The 23,425-nt window shown below is 43.6% G+C and overlaps 1 protein-coding gene and 1 long non-coding RNA gene across 9 annotated transcripts in view; one reads left to right on the forward strand and one right to left on the reverse strand.

Annotated features, from left to right (window-relative positions):
• The first annotated feature begins 916 nt into the window (after positions 1–916).
• Positions 917–23,425, forward strand: part of LOC309344759 — a 28,309-nt gene continuing 5,800 nt past the window's right edge. The window contains exons 1-3 of one of the 3 annotated variants that reach the window (XR_014157865.1): positions 917–1,383; positions 19,118–19,265; positions 20,724–20,874. This is a non-coding gene — a long non-coding RNA (uncharacterized lncRNA). Of the gene's footprint in view, positions 1,384–18,406; positions 18,485–19,117; positions 19,266–20,723; positions 20,875–23,425 lie in introns of those variants that run through there. The other 2 variants (XR_014157866.1, XR_014157867.1) reach the window with 2 other exon arrangements.
• Positions 9,751–23,425, reverse strand: part of RGS8 (regulator of G protein signaling 8) — an 81,662-nt gene continuing 67,987 nt past the window's right edge. For all 6 annotated transcript variants that reach the window (XM_081867384.1, XM_081867385.1, XM_081867383.1 and 3 more), the window contains exons 5-6: positions 14,343–14,509; positions 9,751–12,818 (exon numbers count right to left, since the gene is read on the reverse strand). In XM_081867384.1, coding sequence (XP_081723510.1) covers positions 12,636–12,818; positions 14,343–14,509 — 350 coding nt within the window. In that variant the 3' untranslated portion in view covers positions 9,751–12,635. The remainder of the gene's footprint in view (positions 12,819–14,342; positions 14,510–23,425) is intronic.

The raw sequence follows: 23,425 nt of genomic DNA on the forward strand, positions 1-23,425 counted from the left end.
GGGCTTGCCGCTTTGCGTAGAAGGCATTTCGACGAGCCACCACTGAGGGCTGCGGCGAAAAGTGCCCCTTCAGCTGTTCCATTATTGTTCTGTATGGAACAGTAGCGACGTCTTCAGGTGCAAGGAGAGCCCGGGCGATTTCAAACGTCTCCTCTCCGCAGACGCTGAAGAATATCGCCCTCTTTTTGGCGTCTTCTTCATCGGTGACCCCTTTGGCTTCTAGGAGGAAGGTGAAACGGGAGGCGTACGCTTCCCAGTCTCCAGATGCTGGGTTGAACGGTGAGAAGCTGCTGTCGGTTGCCATTCTGAGTTCCTTGTGTCCCGGAGCTGAAGCCTGCATACACGGTGCGAGGCAGCGGTGCGGCAGGTGGCGGTGCTGCGGTGCTGTGTGTGGCAGTCAGCTCAGCGGGATCCCACCTTCGTCGCCAGTGAAATATACTCAGAGTCGCAAAGTGATTTCATGCTCTTTATTCAGCTCATAGTGGTGAGGAGGAATGAATGAAAGTCCCCTCAAAGTATCTGCTTTATATACATTATTTACACAATGGGCTGCACATGATTGGCTAATTCTGGAATTCTACTGTAAGCCAATCAGGTTGTGGATTCACTTATATCTGGAGCATGATTGGGTGGTTCCTGCCAGCCAATCATACTGCTGCATTGTTCTAGGACCAATCAGACTGCTGCATTCTGAATCCTATTGTTCTAGGACCAATCAGACTGCTGCAATTTGGATCCTATTGTTCTAGGACCAATCAGACTGCTGCAATTTGGATCCTATTGTTCTAGGACCAATCAGACTGCTGCAGTTTGGATCCTATTCAACTCAGTACATAACACACTCCCTCCCCCAGTTTGCTCAAACTCATGTTTGTGGCTTCAAGGACACTGTCCCACCATCTCGTCCTCTGTCGCCCCCTTCTCCTTGTGCCCTCCATCTTTCCCAACATCAGGGTCTTCTCCAGGGAGTCTTCTCTTCTCATGAGGTGGCCAAAGTCTTAGAGCCTCAGCTTCAGGATCTCTCCTTCCAGTGAGCACTCAGGGCTGATTTCCTTCAGAATGGATAACTTTAATAAATAATAATAAAAACACTACACACCATTTCGTAAACCTCAAATTAGCATTTAAGCATAAGGACAGGCAGGTAGACCGATAAAACCCATAAACTGGCTCCCAGCAAGTGGCAAACTGAACCTGCGTATACTGGGAAGGAAGCACTGAATACACTTACTCCAGTTCATGCTACTTTACTGAGAGCAAGTTTTGGTCCCCAAAATGGAGTCCGGACAGGACAAAATGGCTGCCACCATGTTCAGCAAATTCAGAACCATCACCTCTTGTTCCTTGCTCAGTATAACAGATATACCTGCAGGACTGAAGGAGGTAAGGAGCAAAATTAGGGAACAGTAAGGGGAAGATTTCTGTTTCATGCTTTAGAGAGAAGTGAACTGGCATATAAGGTGAGTGGAGAGACATGCACGCACAAAAAAGGAGAATAAATTGAAGGGGAATTGACAGATGAAAGAGGGTGCGGAAGGGAGAGGAGGAAACTGCAGAAGACTGACAGGCCAATTCTGGTTTAATGATTTCAGTCCAGAGAAAAACAGGAAAGAAAATGTGTGAACTGAATACTAAATGGCACCACCATCTTCTCTGAGAAGCAAGGGGGGACTTTGCAAAGAGAATCAAGCAGAGCACGCAGGTTGCCCAGAGAAGAACAGCAGGAAGCCTTCTGTACACCCAGATGCTTAAGGAAGGCTATCAGTGTCAGGAGTCAACTAACATGGAGGCTGCTCCACAAAAGGAGGACTCTGCCTGAGGCCCTGATGCATTTTTAGCTTCCAGCCATCCTATCGCAGTCCTTGCCCACCTACATTGCCTGCACTTTTGGCATATCCCCCCACCCCAGAATCCTGGGAACTGAAGTTTGTTAGTGAGTGGTGGAGTTCTGGTGCCGTGAGGGGGAAACTACAGTTCCCATTGTTATTGGGGGCTTGCATTAAATGCATGGTGTGTATGCAGCCTTCTAGAATCTTAGAATTGTAGAGGTGGGGGACCCTGAGGGTCCTCTAGTCCAACCCCCTGCTGCGGAGGAATAATGAGCCTTATAACGTGGAGCAGGGACTGGAAACAGCAGGAGTGTGGGAAGCTTCAGGCTGGAGGCCAAGCACAGCTCTCTGCGCCCTTTTATCTGCCCCAGAACACAGCCTCTCCGCAGGCCACGCTCATGAAGAATGATTGTGCCTCTTGTGCGGGGAGATGCAGGGGCTGGGATCTGGCTTTTGCGTGGCTGGGATGTTGTTGCTGCTTTGCCTCTGGCCACATCTGCCACAGGCATGGAGCTCCCAGAAGGTTCCGCACCCTCGGGGTGAAACAGATCCCCCACGCCTGTTCCAGGGGTTCTGGAGGGAGAAGGGAGGAAGGCAACAGAAGGCTACAGCTTTCAAAGGCAGCTTTATGTTTCAATAAATCTACAGTGCTGTCCTTCCTGTGTGCTTGTCTCTTCATCGACTTACCTGTGAGCAACACAGAGTCCACAGTGAGTCCAAGACTTAGAGGGTGCTCTGATGGTGTTTCCTGCTTGGCAGAGGGTTGGACTTGATGGCCCTTGTGGTCTCTTCCAACTCAATGATTCTATGATTCTATGATTCAATAAGCAGCCACTTACTGCGGAGCTGGTACTGCTCATGCATGCAAGTTTTTTACAGCGTCCACACAATGACGTCCTCTTCAAAATACCACTCCATCCCCTTTTAATCTGGATTTACCATTTCCACAGGTTTGGGTGTGTTGTTGTTGGGGGTTTTTAAACCTAATCATTGATTTTCCATGGAAATGGGAAATCCAGATTAAATGGGGAAATAATATAGGGCAGCAATGATGAGCATGACATTGTGTGGATGTTGTACAGAACTTAAATGCATCAGCAGCACTAAGCACATGCACCATACATACAAAGCACTTCCCCAAAGAATCATGGGAACTATAGTTTATCCCTCCCAGCATCTTAACAAACTACAGTTCTCAGGATTCTTGGGGTTTTAAATCTATTGTGGGTGTGCAGCCAAGATTGCCATATGAAAGTGCCCCAAACGTCTGACCTGGGTAACTCAGGGCAGGCAGGATGTATGTGCTTTGTGTTTGTAAAAGGTCTCAAGCTTCCTTGAGAAAACAGTTGTAAGTTACAAATAGTAGGAAAGACTCCCATCTGAGGTCTTGGATTGGGGCTGCTAGTCAGGACTGACAGCAAATGGCTAGAGGGATCATTTTGACTTATGAGGCAGCTTCTTTACTGCCAGTTTTGGTGGGCACATCTGCAAATTGGTCATTTCTGCATGAAACATTGCTTCCTCCAGTATCTTACTACGCAAACAAATATGACTCAGAATCCCATCCATTTTCACTTACAAAAATGGCAAAGATAAGTCGCTTCAGTTGGACAGAGAAACATAATTTTGCCTGGCAAAACCCACTGAAGAAAGCAGAAAGGGCTGCAATGCTTCAAAAGAAGCAATTTTGAAGTGTAGAGAGAAAGTGCAGTCAGTTGCTGATGGCAGAACAAAAGTGCTTGATTAGAAAAGAACAATGAGCTGTTTATAGTGTTTGCAATTTTCAATGGGACTTGTCTAAATGAACCCCTTATTTTCCTGTTGCGCCCGACACATATTGTACATGTATTGTACATGTGAGAATGAGCAGGGTGAGGAGAGCAAGAGTCTCAGGCTTGGAGTAGAAAGATTCAGCTTTCCATTGTACTATGGGAGAAGGGTGGCATGAGGTGGCATAAAAATGCAGGCAGCTGTCTGCACCATGCCTATGTGTTTTCAGTAGGCTGCTCTACACTACCACATGTATTATACTGCGGAAGTCCATAAAACAGATTTATAAAGAGACTCATATAGCGATCATGTGAAATGCTGGTGGCTCTGCACTGATGGTGAGCAATTTCATCCCATGTCTGACTGAACTAGCTCGCCCGTGAAAGTGGATTGCTCCCTGAACACCTTATTTGCTTCTCTGATTATTGTCTCTGGAGTAACATCCAGCCTTTTCTGCTGGGCTCCCCATGGTAGCACATCAGGGAGAAGCATCCATTCTACCTGCTTGGGCAAGCTTTCGTGCCACAGTGTGGTATGAAATATAGCTAAGCAAACAAAGTGCCGGCTGTTGTTTTCCCTGCTTCCTAGAGGCCTTGGTTTGTGGCTGAGAATGTAGGCTTTGCAGTGATTTACATGTAACCAGGGGCTTATTGGTTTACCCAATGCCACTTGTCAGCTGTTCTGTGAATTGGCTCGTGCTTCCTTTAAAGGCTGGCAGAGGTGAGGAAAAGATCTGTTGTTACCTTCTACATCTGCAGTGGCTTGCAGATTTCTACCTTCAGGCCTTGTGAGCCTGATATCACAGCTGGTGTTACAGAGGAAGGGTTTGAATGCTGGATCCTCACCATCATCCTGCACGAACTCTGCACATGAGAGCCAGTGTGGTGCAGTGGTTAAGAGCGGTAGACTCGTAATCTGGGGAACGGGGTTCGCGTCTCCGCTCCTCCCCATGCAGCTGCTGGGTGACCTTGGGCCAGTCCCACTTCTCTGAAGTCTCTCAGCCCCACTCACCTCACAGAGTGCTTGTTGTGGGGGAGGAAGGGAAAGGAGAATGTTAGCCGCTTTGAGACTCCTTCGGGTAGTGATAAAGCGGGATATCAAATCCAAACTCTTCTTCATCCAAACTCATCTTCTTCAATATACTCCCTGCAGCTGCAAAGAGAAAGATGGAAATAGCGGACAAGCTGCCTTTCACCATCTGATTTGCAGCTTGAGAAGTCCCTGATAGGCTTCCACAGAGTTACTAAGCAGACAGTGCGAAAACCATTATTTTATATGATTGTCCAGTAGCCTGGCTGCATTTCTTTTAAAGGTTGTTTCTGTTTGGCATCCATCCTATGCTAAAGTCAGACCGGGGCAACCATCCAGTTCTGGAGGATCTGTTGTTTTGATGTTTACAGCTTGCTTCTCTTTCTAAAAAGAGTGGTTCCTGTTTTCCTTCCCACATATCACTATAACATACTTCTGATAATGCACTACCTTATCTTAGGGATTCCCACCCACACAAGAGAGATAAAGAGGTTTTCATTTTATGTCTATTACGTCTTTACTGTAAGAGTCAAATGGCAACATTCCAGTTTAAATTACAGGGCAGTTCCAGAGATGATGTCAAAGGCATCATCAGCCATACAAAATGTGAATTGCATGAGTCGCTATTGATCTGTTGGGTTTGTGTGACTCACTAAATGAGCCCAACAGTAGCAGATATGAAAAGAATTTGGGGCAGGATCCATCCTCCCACTCCCATCTTCATCTTTCATCCGGCACCTTGCCAGATTGCCATGAACTGGATTATTATTATTTATCATTTATTACATTTTTATACCACCCTATACCTGCAGGTCTCAGGGATGATGGTTCCAGTCCAACCTGCAATTGTCCTTGGATTCAGGAAGCCTGTGATGAGGTCCTAACTCTGCCATTCCCACACATCTGGAGGGCTCAGGTTAGCCATCCCAGGTGTAAAACTGACCCAAGAGGCCTTGAGTACTGATTACTAGATTGGTCATACTTATATTGCTTATACTCGACACCTGCTCTGTTGTTTGTGTCTTTTAAATGGTTCATTTTATATGGTTTACTTCTGTTTTTAGATGCATTTATTTTTATATTTTATTGTAAACTGCTATGAGTACTGTTTCTGCCACATATATATCTGACAATGGAGCTGCCTGTTATATGTGTGGGATTATGAAAATACCACAGTAGCAATTATAAGACCATTTGTGACCAGCTAGTATTGATCAATGACATTTATCGGTCTTATGAAGTATGCAGATTTAAAGAGATGGCTTAACTGGATGGCACACTGAATTCCAATATTTCTTTGATGAAAATGGGGATGTCCTATTCCTTTAATAATAATAATAATAAAATATTCTACCCATCTGGCTGTGTTGCCTCAGCCACTCTGGGTGGCTTCTGACATATATAAGAACACAATAAAACATTTACAAAACTTTCCTATACAGGGCTGCCTTTAGATGTCTTCTAAAGGTTATAGAGTTACTTATCTCCCTGGCTTGGGGGGTTGTGTAACTCCATACCCTCCAACATTTATCTGAAGAAAAGAGGAACGAAAAGTGAGACATTCCAGGATCAAATCAAATCTGAATCCGGGATGGCTTCTGTAAGTCCAGGACTGTGGGAGGTGTTCCACGGTGGTGTGGACCAGGTCCTTCAAAGCAGGGGCACTTGCCCAGTCTCACACATTTTCCATTGACACACACTCCCATTAGCCAAAGCTCTGTGCACTGGCACCAATTCCTGGGGGCCCAGGCACCCACAATTTTGTGGCTGTGGCTGTCCAGCTGCTGCCACACAACCCCCCACCACCCCCTGCCATCGCCTTACCTCTGGTACACTGGCACCGTGGCATGAGTGATCCGGGGCTTGTCCCTCTGCCGTGGGACCTCTGTTGGGGCCTGCTGTGGCCACGGGTGTGCTTGCAGGGTGTGTCCGCGGCAGCAGCGGGCCTCAAGAGGCGCGGTGGAGGTGCAGGCTCCAGCCCCGTCACCACTGTGGCACCATCATGATAGTGCCAGGCCACACTATCATCATGGCACAGCGTGACGTGATGTCATGACGTTGTGGCGTGGCGCCTGTGCGCAGGGCACCCACATTCAAGGGCCCAAGTCCGCACTGCTGGCTCTGTGCAAGGGCTTCTGCTTGAGCAACAGGGAGGAGAGGGGGGAAGCGTTCCATCTGCCAAGCTGACAATGTTTGTAATAGCATGATGTGGAATTCTACCCACTGTTTATTTTCTTGGATTCTTAAAGATATTATTTCTCCAGGCTTTCCAAGAAGGATCAGTTTATTCACTGGCAGTATTTGACGTTTTTCTGATAACTGCTTTCTATGTTTTCACTTCTTCTTTTTAATTGTAAACGGGTGGGGACTAATTCTTCCTCCTGTCTCTGCTCACCCTGATACCTTGTGTGGGAGTCAGGCTCTGTGTCAAGCTTCAGTCTGGTTCATCTGGGGCAGTGGGGCCACTAAGACCCTACAGAGCTCCATTCTGCATAGTCATATGCCGGATATGGACATCTAAATAGCCACATCCCAAGTCCTATTTCTTGAGGTCAATTCCGTGAGACAGAAGGTGTATGAGAAGCATTTCACACCTGCAGGGTTCCACGTGGTGTGGCAGCTCACTAAGAGAGTTTTTAACTTACCCCACTTCATGTTCTGTTTTCATGTGGCCTGGTTGTGAACACATGCCAGGCCACAGGGAACTCTGAACAGCTGATTGCTCTCTGTGTGCCCCACATTTTATATAAACTGGCTGTCACCTGTTCTTGCATGTGACACCAGAGGCGTACGCAAGTGTAATATAATCTAATTGCTTTCTTTTACTGTAATGTCTTTAGGCAACAGCAGCCTTGGGAGAATATTTTCTCCTTGGGTTGCCCATAAGAGCTGAATGAAAGAAAGGATAGTTATCTCTTACAAAATATGGAAAATTAGAGAATATTGCAATAATTGAACTCCCATTTCTCTTGATTTATTAATACAAGGAGGAAAGCATTAATCACAGGCCTATTTTAGTACATATGAGGCTGTGCTTTTGGCATGACAGCCCACAGTGGATGCCAATTTCCCCCCATTAAAAATTGACTCTGAATGGTTGTTAGGCTATTTTCATTCCCAAGAGAGAGATGCTGCTTGCAGAAAAGCAGTCACCCAAAATAATTATAATGCTTTCAGATGAGAAGTTTCCTTTCATTATACGTTATCAATATTATTGAATCTCCTTCCTGTAATTGGAGCCATGGGACTAACTCTCTGGGACTAAGAGAGATAAAATAGCATGCAGACAGAAAACTTGTGCTGAAGCTCTGCAATTTTTGGTCAAAAAGTTTACATTACCAGAATAGCAGTGTGAATGTTGTGCCTATACTGAATGATGAACCATCCTAGGTTGACTTCATTAGGTATTCCCTGTAAGTGTTACAGGATTGCTGCTTAATGCTGCAAGATTAAAGAGCACTGAAGGACAAGAAGGCATCAGGCCTTACGGAACAGCTTTGCAAACAAGCCCACAAAATTTTCTGGTCCACAACTTTTAATGGCCTACCTCCCTACATGTACCTAAATTAGCTATTTGTGGTACATGTTGACAGTCTGGAAGAAAATAAAGAGCAAATTGCATGTCTGCTTGCTTACCGTAAGTCTAGACTAAGTGGTTGAAAAATTTGCTTCTGAATGATTTGCTCAGCATTTGCTAGGCAGCCGCCATTCGGCTTGCAGGTGTCAAACGCCAAAATCAACACACGTGGCATCCACAAAAACTTTTATATGGAAACTGCCTAATCCTGAATCGTTCCCCCTCTAAATATGTCCTGTGCATGCTGGGGAGGGGAGGTTTGTAGATTGCCATTTTCCCTTGACCTGCTAGTTGTCTGTGTGCTTTAGTTTTCAATTTATCTGTGCACCCTGCTCCTTCATTCTGATGTGGTAAAAGTCCAAGGAAAGCTGCACCATATATAGATTGTAGCAGGGCCGTTTTTCAGCTGGAACTCGCCAGAACTCAGTTCTGGCACCTCTCAGGTGAGTGCCATTGCCATTATAAGAGAACAAGGGAGGTGTTCATGGTGAGTTCCGGCAGCTAAGGTAAAAGGTAAAGGACCCCTGGACAGTTAAGTCCAGTCAAAGGCGACTATGGGGTGCAGCGCTCATCTCGCTTTCAGGCTGAGGGAGCCGGCGTTTGTCCACAGACAGATTTCCAGGTCATGTGGCCAGCCTGACTAAACCACTTCTGGCGCAACAGGACACTGTGACGGAAGCCAGCGCGCACAGAAATGCCATTTACCTTCCTGCCCCAGTGGTACCTATTTATCTACTCGCGCTGGTATGCTTTTGAACTGCTAGGCTGCAGGAGCTGGGACAGAGCAATGGGAGCTGACCCAGTCACAGGGATTCAAACTGCTGACCTTCCAATCGACCCAAGAGGCTCAGTGGTTTAGATCAGAGTGCTGAGGGAGCAGAAATGTAATGAGAGAGTAGAATTATTATTTTATCAGTTACAGTGTTTTATATTATTAAATATAGTTGCCCATTTTCCTTTGTAAACTGCTTCATGGGTTGTTAAATAAATATTCTACTGCATGTGTGGTTCAGCTGTGGAGGCACGCCAGCCACCTTAGCAGTTGTCTGAAGCTGCCTCTGCCATTAAATGAAATTGCTTTGGAGTTGGCAAATCGACTAAATCATGTTGGAGCACATCTGCACAGCGGTTTCTGAGGAGACCAGACAGGCACCCAGTGCATTTCCATTCCAGTCCCTGGAGTTCATATTTGCTTAGTGCTTCATCTTGATCGACTGCCTCCAGTTTTGCCTGTCATTCCACACACAGCCTGTTTACCATTAGTCAAGGGAGTCAGGCGGCAGATTTTGGAGTACCATTAAAGGGCAGCAAATTGTCATATATTTAGTTTGGTGCTATGCCACCATATGGAATGCTGTTTGGGTTTTTATTTTTTATTTTTGCCTCTGACTGGCCTCAAATGTCTTGTGCTATCAAACATCTGGTTCACTGTGTGCCTCTGCTGAAGTTAAAGCTTCAGGAACCAGTATGTACTCACCCTTTTGCCACTAAGCTGGAAAAGCAAATGCGACAAAATCCATTCTACTTTATGATTCACTTGTTGTCATGGTCAATGCCATTTTAATGCCGTGTATGCTTTACAGAGACATTGTCAGGTGAGTCTGTGCAAACCTTGAAACGCAAGGAGAGTACAGATTTTTTAATCCAAAAAACGCTACTGCAGGAAGCCACCCCCCGCCCTCTACCACACAGCATCACACCAGAGCTTGCAATCGGCTGTGTACTGTGCACAGTGTTTGAAGGACACAGAACCCCATGATAGCACGGATTCAAATGCATTTTCAGCCTTGCTCCTTTTTATCATTAGAACCTTGTTTCCTTATTCTTCCTTACATGCCCACCCAGCCCCCCGTTCAAAGTTTGACCTGAAATATTTGCTCACTGCAGAGCCCAATATCATGACACAGCGGGTGTCTACGTAGTCTATTTTAAGCTGTGTTTCTTAGGTAATAGAATACAACATCTGCATATACACATAAAACTGAGCATGCTGCTGTATTGGAAGAAGAAAAATATATGCTGCATAATGTCTAATATCTATATACTCACATACATAAACAGCTCTTCAAGACTAGGATTTTCATCTGGGATAGATTTTCTCCTCTAAACAGGTCCCCTTCAAAGAGGGTCCATATGTCCTCTTATTGTTCACACAGCACCAACATCAATCAGTGAATAATAAATAACAGTCAGTGGTAAGGATGATAAATAGCATTATGGTGGAGTTCAGTGCCACTTTTATCCATTGGCGCATGGAAGCAGGAAAATGATAATTCTCTGGCATGTTTTGTACATCTGCCACTTTGGAACTTAGATGGGCTTCCAGTTTCTTTAGGAGAAGCTTTGCAGGTTCAGTTTCTCACACTCATTCCTGCACCACTTTATTTACCCTCCTTCTCTTACCCACTTTGGTGTGAGAGACATCATATTGCATAGTGCAGTTGCTGGGGAGGAAGGGAGCATGAATGGAGTGAGGAGATGCACCAGCTCATCTGAGCTCGTCTTGGGTCTGCTTAAAGCTGGAGCTTTTCGCAAAATATAAATCCATTCTGCATACTGAGATGGCAACCTTACCGGGAGATTGGCCATCCTTTTATTTCTTTCTCTTACCACCAGTATCACAGGGGTATTCCTACAGCACAAACTGATAATTGTATCGACACCACTTGAACAATTTCCCAGAGGGAAACTAAGAACTAATATGTGAGGGTGCCAATAAGTTTTAGCATCCTAACAGATCTAGTTGTAGAGCTAGTTGTATTACTCAAGGGCAGGAGGACCCCAGCCCATATATGAAGGAGGTTTCATGTTTTTGGCTTCTTGGAGAATGACCTTTGCCTCTTTATACTGGCAATATGACAAGTGTATTCACAGTTCTTTGAAAGGGCCATCCAGGCAATCAAGAAGCAAGAAGAAGTAGATTTCAGAAGGAGTACACTGCCCACTCCCTGCTTCTATTTCCCATGTTCAAAAAAACCCAAACCCACCCACCAGTCTTCAGAACAAAGTGGGAGCAGGAGCTTAAAATGCAAAATATCTGAGGCTTACAATGACAGTATAATTTAGATGGCTGTATATAGAGGGGCAAGGGATAACACTTAAGGGGCAGAGACGGTTTCAAGATCACATCAATACAAATCCAAGTAAAAAGGAGCCGTGTTGTTCTCTTTTCACATAGGAGCTAGCCTGAGTCCTGTGCATTATACCACAGCTTTAACTCTCTCGTATGCCCCAGCTCCAACAGCCTATCAGAGTGTTGTCAAAGAAGGTCTTTTCAGTGGTGGCTTCCCAGTCATAGAACTTGATTCCAAGTGAAATCAGGCAAGCCCATCTCTCCTTAATTTTAAATAGACATTGGGTCATCTTTTTATCATGGACATTGGAGACTAATCTGGGACACTGCTTTTTAGGGTTGAGTTATTTTTCTTTTTTCTGTGGTAGGTTGGCCTATATAACTTTTGGTGATACTGGATATTATGTTTGAATGGGTTTTATTGTTGGATTTTATTATGGCTATGTATTGTGAACCTCTTTGGGATACAGTTTTGCCTTAAAAGCAGTCTGAAAACCTATTGAATAAGGTAAGGAAAATAAATCAACTGCCTGAACATACAGGGGAAAAGAATGTAGAATCTTCTTGTCAGGGTTTGAATTCAAAGCTTTCTTATCAACAGGCTGGTTGTGATAAGCTATTCCGGGTGGTAAAGCGAAGGGGAAACCGGTTGTGCCATCCATCTCAAGCCTCCGCTTTGCCCCACCCGAAAAGAGATTTGGTTTTATTTGGCCAGGCTGTCAATCACTCCAGGCCAAGTCTAGAGCCTTGTCTGTCTTGCCTCTCCCTTTTTTAAACATCTGCTGAGGCATACATCTGCTACCTGCTGGTCTATGTCCTTCTGGCTGACCACTTACTGCAATTTGACTGTCCTTTCTGCATGGTGCCTTGCACCTCTGGCCGCTTGCTTCTGGCGCTTCTCGACAAGGCCAGCCTCTGACCCTCCAGATGCTCTTTCTGGATCGGCTTTGTGGTCCAGCACAGATGACCATTTACTGACTAGCCTAGTGTAGTAAAGGAATTAGGAAGCCTGGCTTCACGACCAGTGAATTCAGCATAAAATGTAGTTCAGATGTTATGTTCCTGAAAACAGCACCACCTATGAAGTGTTTCAGTGTTGTGTGTGTGCATTTGCTAAAGTTAAAAATATAGGTGTCTGCTCACACACGCACACACACAAGGACCCAAAGAGAACACTGGACTCATGCTGAGAAATGTTTTACACACACACATACAGCCCAACTCTTCATGCTTCTTCCGCTCCCCCTCTCATTCTACCGCTGTTGTAACACCAATGAACTTAATTTCACATACGGAAATGGATTTGGCGGGTGCAGGAAACTCATGGTATCTAAGGAGGGGAGTCTCCATCTCTGCTCTAGCTGAGCCTCCTCTGGGTTTGAGACAGCAGGTCTGTATACATTTTTGACCTTAGGAACCTGGGGTAAGAGTCTTTTTCCATAAGGCTGTGAATTTTGCCCTGGGCCTGGTCAAAGCACGTTGGTGAGGGCTCCTGTATGTTCCGTCTTGTCACCTCTCGGGTCTGGAAGTCTATGTTCACCTGAGAAAGAAACACAAATGTAATTTGTGTGAGGCAGCAGGGGCAATTCTTAACTTCCCCCGCCCACCATCCATAATAAAATACAGCATTTTTGTCACACTGTCAAATTTAATTCATCACTTTTGAGCTGAAAAGCAAACCTGGAGTACATTTGGCTCAATGACACATGTGCAGCCATGTAGAATTTCAGCTAGCATTGTCAACTTTTAATTTTAACCAAACTGGCCAAGCGGTGTGGTAGATTTGGGGGCAAAATCAGGGTGAAACATATTGGGCCAAGTGCAATGATGGAACTTGCCAGGTGAAAGATGCAGCAAGCTGGATGAGTAGGTAGGCAATGAAAGAACCAAGGCTGGACCACATCTGAGATGCATTGGCATCTCATATTTTAATACTGATCACCTGACAAACAGGCAGTAGGATCATTAAAATATTGGACATCTGGTAACCCAAGTTTTAGGATCCTTCTCTAGATCAGCAAATTACAGTAATTTCTGAATTGCCTAATCTTTATTGTAATGCCATGAAGCATATTTCTCTGCATATTTGAAATATGAAGCATATTTCTGTGCATGTTAGTGCATATTTACTGGGAAGCAAGTCCTGCTGTATCCATTCTATCCCTTACAAACACCTTTTGGAACTTGCCATCTATCAAGTTTTAGGTCTGAGTGCATATCTAAACCCAAGTGGCTGTAGCTCATGCCCACTGTATTATGCTGTTCTTGCAACTATACAGTCATGTGGGAAAGACATTGCACTTCTGCTGTGGGCTCACTTGTGGAGATGAAGCCGATCGCTTCTTTTTCTTGGACATTTTCACGGAGATTCAGCCGCTACTATTTTCTGCTGTAAATCAGGAAACTCAGAGTCCTTCCAAGATTAGGGCGTTTGATCTCCTCTCCTGCTGATAAGTAGTTGGTAGATTGAGTCAAGCTGGAGCTAATTAAGGCTTTCTCCGAGACTTTCCAGGGCTTTCTCTAAAACTTTTAGCCTAAACTTTGTGATTATAGTAATTAAGAAAAAAATACTAAGCGATAAAATACTAGAACTGATAAAAGCTAATAAAAAGCTGATAAAACTAATAAAAACCGCACGACTGACGCAGAGCTCAAATCAATGCTTCCTCTAACGACGCCCATGTGGAAAAGACTGTGGGCAGCCTTCTTCTCTGCAGAGAGGGATCCCTGAATAGCTGTTAGCTTCTACATCCATCCAGCCATGGCGTAGTGGTATGTGCAAACATACCAGGGGTGAGCACACATTGCCTGATCCCCCCCCCCCAGGTTATAAACTGTGGCACTATATTATGTATTTTGTGTTTTTATTCTGTAAACTGGCCTGTGATCCTCCGATGAAGGGTGGTATAGAAATAGATACAAACAAACAAACAAATAGACTGAGGTTCCACAAGTGGCCCCCAATCCTAGGAAGAGTGGTGAGTGGTGGGTTCTCTGCTGCTCTCCACCACCCTTGTTTCCAAGATTCATCCTGCCAGAATAATAGTTTCTTGTATCTACTAACCTCTCGTGGTGCTTGCACATCAATAAATTCTTCAAAAATTCTGTGTGCCTTGGAAGCCAGCTTGGCAGTGGACCGTGTCTTTTTGAACTCCTCGCAAGCCAGCCAGAATTCCAGGTTCTCTTCACTGAACTCAGTCTTTAGGAATGCACGAAACGCAGCCACTCCATCTGAAAAAGGGGGAAACTGTTTAAGGCTTGAATGTGTGAACCATTTTCAGTTTTTAGGGGTTTGTTGCTGTTGTTCCATTCGAATGAAATGGAACCATAGGTTCCACCTAACAACCATAAGTAGGGTACCAACATTTTGCAGTTCATCTACAAAATGATGTTTGGGCTTCCCCCCTCAATATTTCATTTTGTGCAGCATATTTTTAAGAAGATAAATGCATCATGGAAAGCCCAGTTGGTGTGTGAGCATTCTGGAGACACACACACTTAAATTTGGTATGAGAGTGGGGAATTGTAGTGTCATTCAGCTCCTACTGCTAGTGCTACACTTCAGGTCCAGCTTTTTATGTACTGTTGTTCCTATGAAGCATCTTGAAGCAATTTCACAGTCCAGTGAAAACATATATAAAACAAGTGCATATATAAAAAGAGTTCCAACAGTTGTATATATAAACAATTCATATCCAATGCAAATACCAAATGCAATAAATGCTGGGAGTGCAGTAGTTTTAAAACTTTGTACCATCAGGGAACCCTTTCTATTATTTACTCATGTATTTAAAACATCTGTAATTCACCTTTCTTCAATTAACTCATCAAGGCAACTTGTCTGCTGAGGAATTCCCATATGTGTTGCAGAAGAGCTTGCAAATATTTTATTGTGATTGCTAATCACACACTTGGGCCAAAGCAGACATGAAACTAAATGCGTCACTGGAATTGTCTTTTATCCCCCCCCACCAGTTAATAGGTGTTTCTCACCCCCATCCCACTGTCTTCTCACTGAGACTGTAATGTGTTGCGGTGGGATTAACCTTCTCATTCTCCACTGCAGTTTTGATAGGACCCCATTACTAGCCCAGAGAAGGAGAGCTCCCGCTTGGGTCAAGGGTGGAAAGGATTGAAGTCCCTTTTGCAGTATACCTGTTCACTACTGCATATGTATTTTGTAAAAAGAGAGCAATTTTAAGTGAGATTAGTGTCGTGTCCAGTTTAGCCCTCCGTTCACACCATGGCTTCTGGCTAAGCTTTTGGTCTCATCACCAATAACAGTAATGATGGGGTAGCTCTCTTTCAAGGAGACTTGTGTGCCATTTTTACTACCTCACCGAGGAACTCCCAAGAAACCTGTTGAGCTGCCTCGAGTCCACGTTGTTACAGAACAAGGGTGGCTAACCAAATAGCTTCATTCATTCTTGGTCTAAACCCTGGATCCAGCAAGTGTTAGAATTTAATCAAGACTAGAACTTTTCATACAGGTGCATCTAAAGAGGGGTTTTGTGGTGTAGGGGGGAGTTTAATAAGGGAGTGTTTAGAAAAGGTATCTCCTCCTAAGCGCCATAGCATGGGTTGCCAGTGCCTGGGGCCGCACAGAGCGGGTGGGTGGGTGGGTGGGAGAGAGTAAAATGGATGGAGTATACATGCACATTCAACTGCCTAACAGTGTCCGTATCACCCAGCAGCTGCAGAGATAAGAAAAGAAGAGTCGTTTCATTGCCTGGAGAAGTCACTTCCTGATAAAATCTTCGCCGGAATAATAGCAAAGAGACTAAAAAAGGTATTACAAGAAATCATTCATGAGGACCAAGCAGGTTTCCTTCCTGGCAGACAGATGAGAGATAATGTGAGGAACATAATAAATATTTTGGAATATCTGACAGCCAGGAATGAGAAACGAGCAATGTTAATGTTTGTAGATGCCGAAAAGGCATTCGATAATGTATCATGGGATTTTATGTTGAAAAATATAGAACATATGGAGATGGGGAATGATTTCTTTAATGGAATTAAGGCAATATATACGGAACAAAGGGCGAAGTTGATAGTAAATAACGTGATAACAGAAGAAATTAAAATATCAAAAGGTACTAGACAGGGCTGTCCGTTTCCACCTCTACTGTTTATAATGGTCCTGGAGGTCTTTCTGAATTCAATTAGGAAAAATGAAAGGATAAAGGGGGTGACAGTAGGCCAAAATGAATATAAAGTTAAAGCCTTTGCCGATGATTTGGTTATAACGGTGGAAGAACCGATGGATAGTGCAACTGAAGTATTGGAGGAAATTGAAAAATTTGGTGATGTGGCAGGTTTTATATTAAATAGGAAAAAAACCAAAATTATAATTAAAAATATGGAACAAACAATGATGGAAGTGTTGCAACAACAAATGGGTATTGAAATTGTTAAAAAGGTTAAATACTTGGGAATATGGTTAACTCCAAAAAATATTGATTTGTTCCAGAACAATTACATTCCGGTGTGGAATGGAATTAAGAAGGATCTGGAGGTATGGGGAAGGTTAAAACTATCCTTCTGGGGTAGAATTTCAATGATCAAGATGTCGGTGCTACCAAAGATGTTATTCTTATTTCAGATGATTCCAATATTAAAAGGAGTGACGATTTTTAAGGAATGGCAAAGAATGATTTCAAGATATATCTGGCAGGGCAAAAAGCCGAGAATTAAATACAAATTACTAACAGATGCAAAAGAAAGAGGAGGCTTTGCCCTGCCAGATTTGAAGTTATACTATGAGGCATCATGTCTTTGCTGGTTAAAAGAATGGATAAAACTTAAAAATACAAAACTTCTGGACTTAGAAGGATTTGATAACAGATTTGGGTGGCATGCGCATCTATGGAAAGAAAAGAAAAAGGGTTACAAATCGTTTGAAAACCATATCTTCCGGAAATCGCTAATTGAAGTTTGGGACAGATACAAAAATATATTAGAAATGGGGGTTCCACATTGGTTATCCCCACTAGAGGTAATAGGAGTCAAAAAAACTAATATGAGGAGTGAATGGATTACTTATGGAGATCTGGTGGTGAAAGAAGGAGAGAAATGGAGATTGAAACCATACGAGCAAGTAAAAGAACATGTATTTGACTGGCTGCACTATTATCAGATAAGCGATATGTTCAAAAAGGATGTGAAGGAAAAAGGGTATAAAGAAAAAGATTCAAAATTTCAAACAGAAATTGTTAATAATGATTGTAAGATAATCTCAAAAATGTATAAAATTTTACTGGAATGGCACACGTTAGATGAGGAAGTAAAAGTGGTAATGATTCACTGGGCCAGAGATTTAGGGTATAATATAGATATGGAAGATTGGCAAAAAATATGGAATGAAAATCTGAAGTTTACAGCATGTACTACGTTAAAAGAAAATGTTATGAAAATGGTGTACAGATGGTATATGACACCAGTTAAATTAGCAAAAATGTATAAAACTTGTAACAAATGTTGGAAATGCAAAGAGAAAGAGGGTACATTTATTCATATGTGGTGGGAATGTAAGAAAGTGAAGGGGTTCTGGGAAATGATATACAATGAGTTAAAGAAAATGCTGAAATATAGCTTTGTAAAGAAACCAGAAACCTTCCTGCTGGGAATAACTAGAAAGGAAATAAATAAGAGGGACTGTAAACTTTTTCAGTACGCAATAACAGCAGCGAGAATATTGATGGCTCAAAAATGGAAACAAGGAGAAGTACCGACTTTGGAAGAATGGAGAACAAAACTAACAGACTATGCAGAACTGGACAAATTAACTGGAAAAATTAGATTCCAAAGAGATCATAAGTTTCTAGAGGACTGGGGAAAATTCAGAGAATATTTGAAAACTGTATGTGAGGAACACACAATGCTAGTGTGTTTTAAAGAAGCTTTGTGAAAAAAATAAGGAATATTGCAAGAATGTAAATGAGGATAGAAAAATTTTATTTAAAGGCAATATTAAAATTAAGGAATGTGAAGATAGAAATTTAACTACGGATGATTGTCAGAGGAGTTGAGGGAGGTCCAATAAGTTAAAATATGTGATGTGAAAATTTGTATGATTGGAGATTTTATGGAAAAATTTAATAAAAAGTTTAATTTAAAAAAAAGAGAGAGAAGTCACTTCCTGATTTGCATGGAGAAGCCATTTTCAATGGACCCAGGCTTACAGAAGCACTCAGCTATGCTGAGGCGGAACTGGCTGCTCAAATTTTACGCCCCCTAACAATTTTGTGCCCAGGGCAACCACCCCTGTGCCCCCCATGCTACGCCACTGCTTCTCCCCATCTGTATTCAGAAACTGTATAGTCCACTCAATCACCACAGCATCCCATCACGTTGTGTGGCACGTGCAGGCCCAGGCAACCATGACTACCCCTCAAGGTTTGAATTGAAATGCAGCATAGGAGAGGACTGGGGAAACAGCTCTCTGCACTCCATAGAACTAAACTGCCCTGCTCATAATAAGCTCATGACAAAGGACATATTTCTCATTGTATTTAAACAGCCACGTCTCCAAGGCCTCTGAATGAGCTTCTGGTTGAATGGGAGTTTATGCCCAGGTATACCATTTGCAACCCATCAGCTATTTAGGACACATTTGTAATCTCTATTTATGCATGAGGGTGATCATCCTCTTTCTAATCATTACCACTTTCGTAAAGATTGGCAGAGGAGAGCACAATGCGCTTGCTGCTGGCTTTAGGTAGTTAGTGAAAGTGCCCTTATCTCTTCGGTGCTTAGTAACTGTGCCAGGGTATCTTGGGTTATATGTTATAAATAGAGAGAAGCCCGCTATCACTATTGTTTGCTTTTGCTGCTCAGTAGGAGAGTACTTTGGAGGCAACAGTCTTCTGTAAGAGAACAGTCCCCTGGAAGAATCCTCTTATCTGAAGAGCTGTCCGGTCCGAGGCTTATATTAAGATAATGAAACCTAAGAAGGAGAGTGTTGACGTTTCCCATCAGTAGACAGGTATGCATGTCGCTATGGGGAAATGTATTGTATTTCTATTTAAATTATAATAATTATGTCTGAATCTGCATCTATGCATAAAACAAGCACATTCAAATTTTATGCAAATTGTTGTCCTCTTTACAGCAGTCACTAAATATGATGACCCTGATCCAATTAAAGTTAGCTCTGGTTCCCAGAGAGGTAGTAAATCTGTGTCTGGCCAGTGCAACTATTAAGAGTATTGGAGGAAGGATTAAACCAGTTATCTTGACCCATTTCAAAACCAGCTTCCACTCTGCTTTTGGCACTAGGGTGGCTTTGGTTCCTCTTGTTGATTACTCGTATCAGGAGATGGTGTCCCTGTTTATTCTCCTTGATGTCTCAGTGGCTTTTGATACCATTAACCATGGTATCCTCCTGGCTCAGAAGACTGGGGTTGGAGCCATGGTGATACAGGGGTTCTGCTCCTACCTTCTCTAGAGAATAGCCTTGGGTGACTAAGGCTCAGTATTATGGCAGTTGTACCAAGGGCTGCAAATGCCTCATCTTGTCCCCAGTGCTTCTTAACATCCATATGAAGCTGTTGAGTGCTGTCACCAATGGATTTGGGGTTTGGTGTCATCGTTATGTGGATGACACTGGGCTCACTCACTCTCTATGCCATCTGGACCCAGTGAAGCTGGATTGGTGCTGTATCAGTGCCTCAAAGTGGCAATTGGCTGGATGAGAGCCAAAAAACTGAATCTGCATATGTTGTTGTAGGCACTGTCTTAGGTCAAGGAAGGTCTTGGTGGATATTTAGGAAGTGCCAAATACATTCCTAAGCCGCTGCAGGCTGAATCATTTGCCAACACTTGTCTACTCCCTGACGTAGTGACCTTGAGCTCAATATAGCACAGAGTGTGTCTGATGGCCCTGAATAGTGTGGAGTTTTGTTAATGGCAGTAGCAGGCTAGCATGCACTTGTGCATTAAGACAAGCAGATAACATGAGAATGCTCCCTTCATCTGCCCCACAATTCTCTTTCAACCTTTCGTGTTTTGGAATCGCTGGTTTGTTTTGAAATTCCATGACTCCTTGTAAGATATTATAGGTATGGGTCACTTTTAATATTCTGAGACACTGTGGTTTAGAACTAACATTAAGTCCTGTGCTTTCTTCCTATATATGATCCAAGTTCTCAATTTTTTATCTCAAGGTCTATCCACTGCAAACAAAGCCTACACATTGAATGTTTACAGAGGCAACCTGGGAAGTAGCAAAAACCTCACTTCATTAGGGAGCTATGTTATTCACTAGCCTTGGTTTTTCCAATCCCATAGCTTTCTTAGCATTTGCCTTTTGGGAATGAGCCCCCCCCCCCAATAATAAATGTAAGCAGCTTTTTATCATGTGTTCACATGTGTTCCTTTCCCTTCTCTTCCAATGTCTGCTCTCAGACATCCTCACTATTTACACTGACTTTTCCGGAAACAGGCTGCTTGCCAGAGGACGTGAGAAACTGAGCAGACTTGGCCAGAAGCTCTTATGAAAGAAGAGCGTTTTCTCATGATGGATATGCTGAGAAAGACCTCTTTGCCCAAGAAAGCAACCTAGAGGAAGCAGGGGGCAAGATAAGCAGCTGGAGGTAAAAGATCCCACACAGACCTCTGACTAGCCTCCTGCTCTCAGTTAACTCAGTAGCTGTGCAAAGAAACTAAATTGTGGAAAAGGGAGTGATGCTTGGGTGCTAATCCCCAGACATTCAACTCCCGGGTCTCTCCCCCCCCCTCTCCCTCTCTCTCAGTTGCATGTCCCATCACACACATGACTACCTCCTCCATTGTGCTGAATCATATCATGGTGATTCCACCCAGAGGTGTAGCTCTGGGGAGCAGGGGAGCTGTGTGAACCTACATTTTGCTCCGGAATTGGCAAGCCCACACATTCAGTGGTTGAGCTTGCAGTTGGATGTGGCATGTAAACCAGTCAGTGCTTTAAAAACTGGGATGAGTATTTGACTTTTCAATGACACTTGCATTGGTATTTTGAATCCTGGCAGCCACTCAAAACTAACAAAGTTTTAGCATCACCAGATCTGTGGCTAAAATGGGAATTTCCAATAATGTTTTTAATGGGGAGATTTAGTAATGAATCTGAGGGGTGGGAGAGAGAAATTGGAATTGCCAAAGGGCATAGGAGTCGCATGACACGTATACACACATCAGAGACAGAGGGAGAGAGGGAGGGCAAGAGGAGGAAATCTTCCCAAAGCAAGCCAAGGCAATTGAAAGCACGCAGGGTTTTTCCATGTCTTGACAGTTGCAATCAGACTGAGGATTTAAGGACAGTCCACCCTGCTAGATGTTGGACAAATGATAAACCACATACCCAGCCCTGTGAGGGATGCAGTGCAAGACATGTTCTTGTTTTGTGTCTCTTCCAGCATTCTGTCAAAAGGAATCTTCATCTGTCTAGCCAGACCATCTCTCCTGGGCAAGAAATATACAGGGAGAACAAGTCCTCTCCCTCTGTTCATGGTCACCTCTCTCTCTTCTTCTCCCCTACCTCTTCCTTACTCCTCAGACCAGGATTTAGCATCCAAGAAGCTAATATTTGTCCCCAGATGTATGAACACAGAACAGATAACAACTTACAGCGTGAGAATAAACTCACAGAGACATGATCATCTTGATGACTGCAGCAGCAAGTGATGACCAGCATGTGTGAAACAGCCTTTACAAGCCAACCCCCAGGGACAGACCTTTATCACCAGTTCAAATGCAATTCTGTTCTGGGTCATGCTATCCAGCAGTGCCAAAAAAGAGACATTTTCTTTCTAGCCCCTTTCTCTGGAATGGACATCCTTTTCACACCTACATTTTACGGAGCATCTAGATGATGCTGTTGTCAGCCTGCTGTATCCCACTAGTTTCTGTGTCATCCTCCCATGTTTTCTTCAGGCCTGATTCGTGGCACTTTTTAGAAATAAAGGGTAATTGCAGCACTGACCTGTCCAGTGTGGATGGACTTGGCAAAGCACTATTGAGGTTTTTAAAGGATCCTTTGCAGATACTGTCTGCCTGAAAATACAACTCATTTTATTGCTTCCTGTGGAGTGTAGGTGGAGAATAAGTGGTTAACATATTTAAAAATGACCCAGTGTCAGTTTCTCTTTCCACGGTGGGTGGGTGCAGGATTGCTACCAGTGTTTCTCTCATTATTGTCATTGACCTGCACTAGAAATCCTCAGGTGCAGAGTCATCATACAGCAGTAGCCCTGAGCAGGAGATGGGGGTGCTTCCTGATCCTAAATACATAAAAAGGGCACCAGCTCTTGCAGCATTCGGAAGGCAGGTGGTTAATCATGTCTACCTAATCCACCCTACCTAACGCTAGCAGTTGCTCCAGGCCTATGCTGAGGCAACTTGCTCTTTCTGCCTCAGCTGTGGGATGGCTGTTCCAGCTGCAAACCTACTAAACTCTGCATTAACACCTTGATCCTTGACCAACATCCTGACCTTCTCTTAGTTTCCAGAGGCCAACCAATTTCCATCTTGCCTGGGCTTTCACCTCCTCTTCTAGTTGAGGATTGCAATGGACGAGGATAATATTTCTCTTCTCTTCACTGTTTATACAGTGGTACCTTGGGTTAAGAACTTAATTCGTTCTGGAGGTCCGTTCTTAACCTGAAACTGTTCTTAACCTGAAGCGCCACTTTAGCTAATGGGGCCTCCTGCTGCCGCCGCACCGCTGCTGCACGATTTCTGTTCTCATCCTGAAGCAAAGTTCTTAACCCGAGGTAATATTTCTGGGTTAGTGGAGTCTGTAACCTGAAGCATCTGTAACCTGAAGCGTATGTAACCTGAAGCGTATGTAACCCAAGGTACCACTGTATAGTGAAATAGCGGAAGTATTACAAGATTCTTGTAGCTGTTATAAGAACATGAGCGCTATGTGGCCTCCATATAGTTGTGGGATATTTGGCCAGTCACAGTAACAACAACTGATCTTGTTTTTGAAAAGCTGGTTAGCTTTACCACCAAGACAGGAAATGGATTGAAATACTTGGTTTGCAGATCTCAAAACAGTGTTCACTTCACAGACACCTACAGCTAGGGCAAAAATAGGCTTGCTTTAAAGGAAGACGGCCAAGTATAACAGCCCATGTTTATCAGCATATTTTTCCGATACCTCTT

Source organism: Podarcis erhardii, assembly GCF_964252035.2.
Source record: "Podarcis erhardii genome assembly, chromosome: 6".
Lineage (NCBI taxonomy): Eukaryota > Metazoa > Chordata > Lepidosauria > Squamata > Lacertidae > Podarcis > Podarcis erhardii.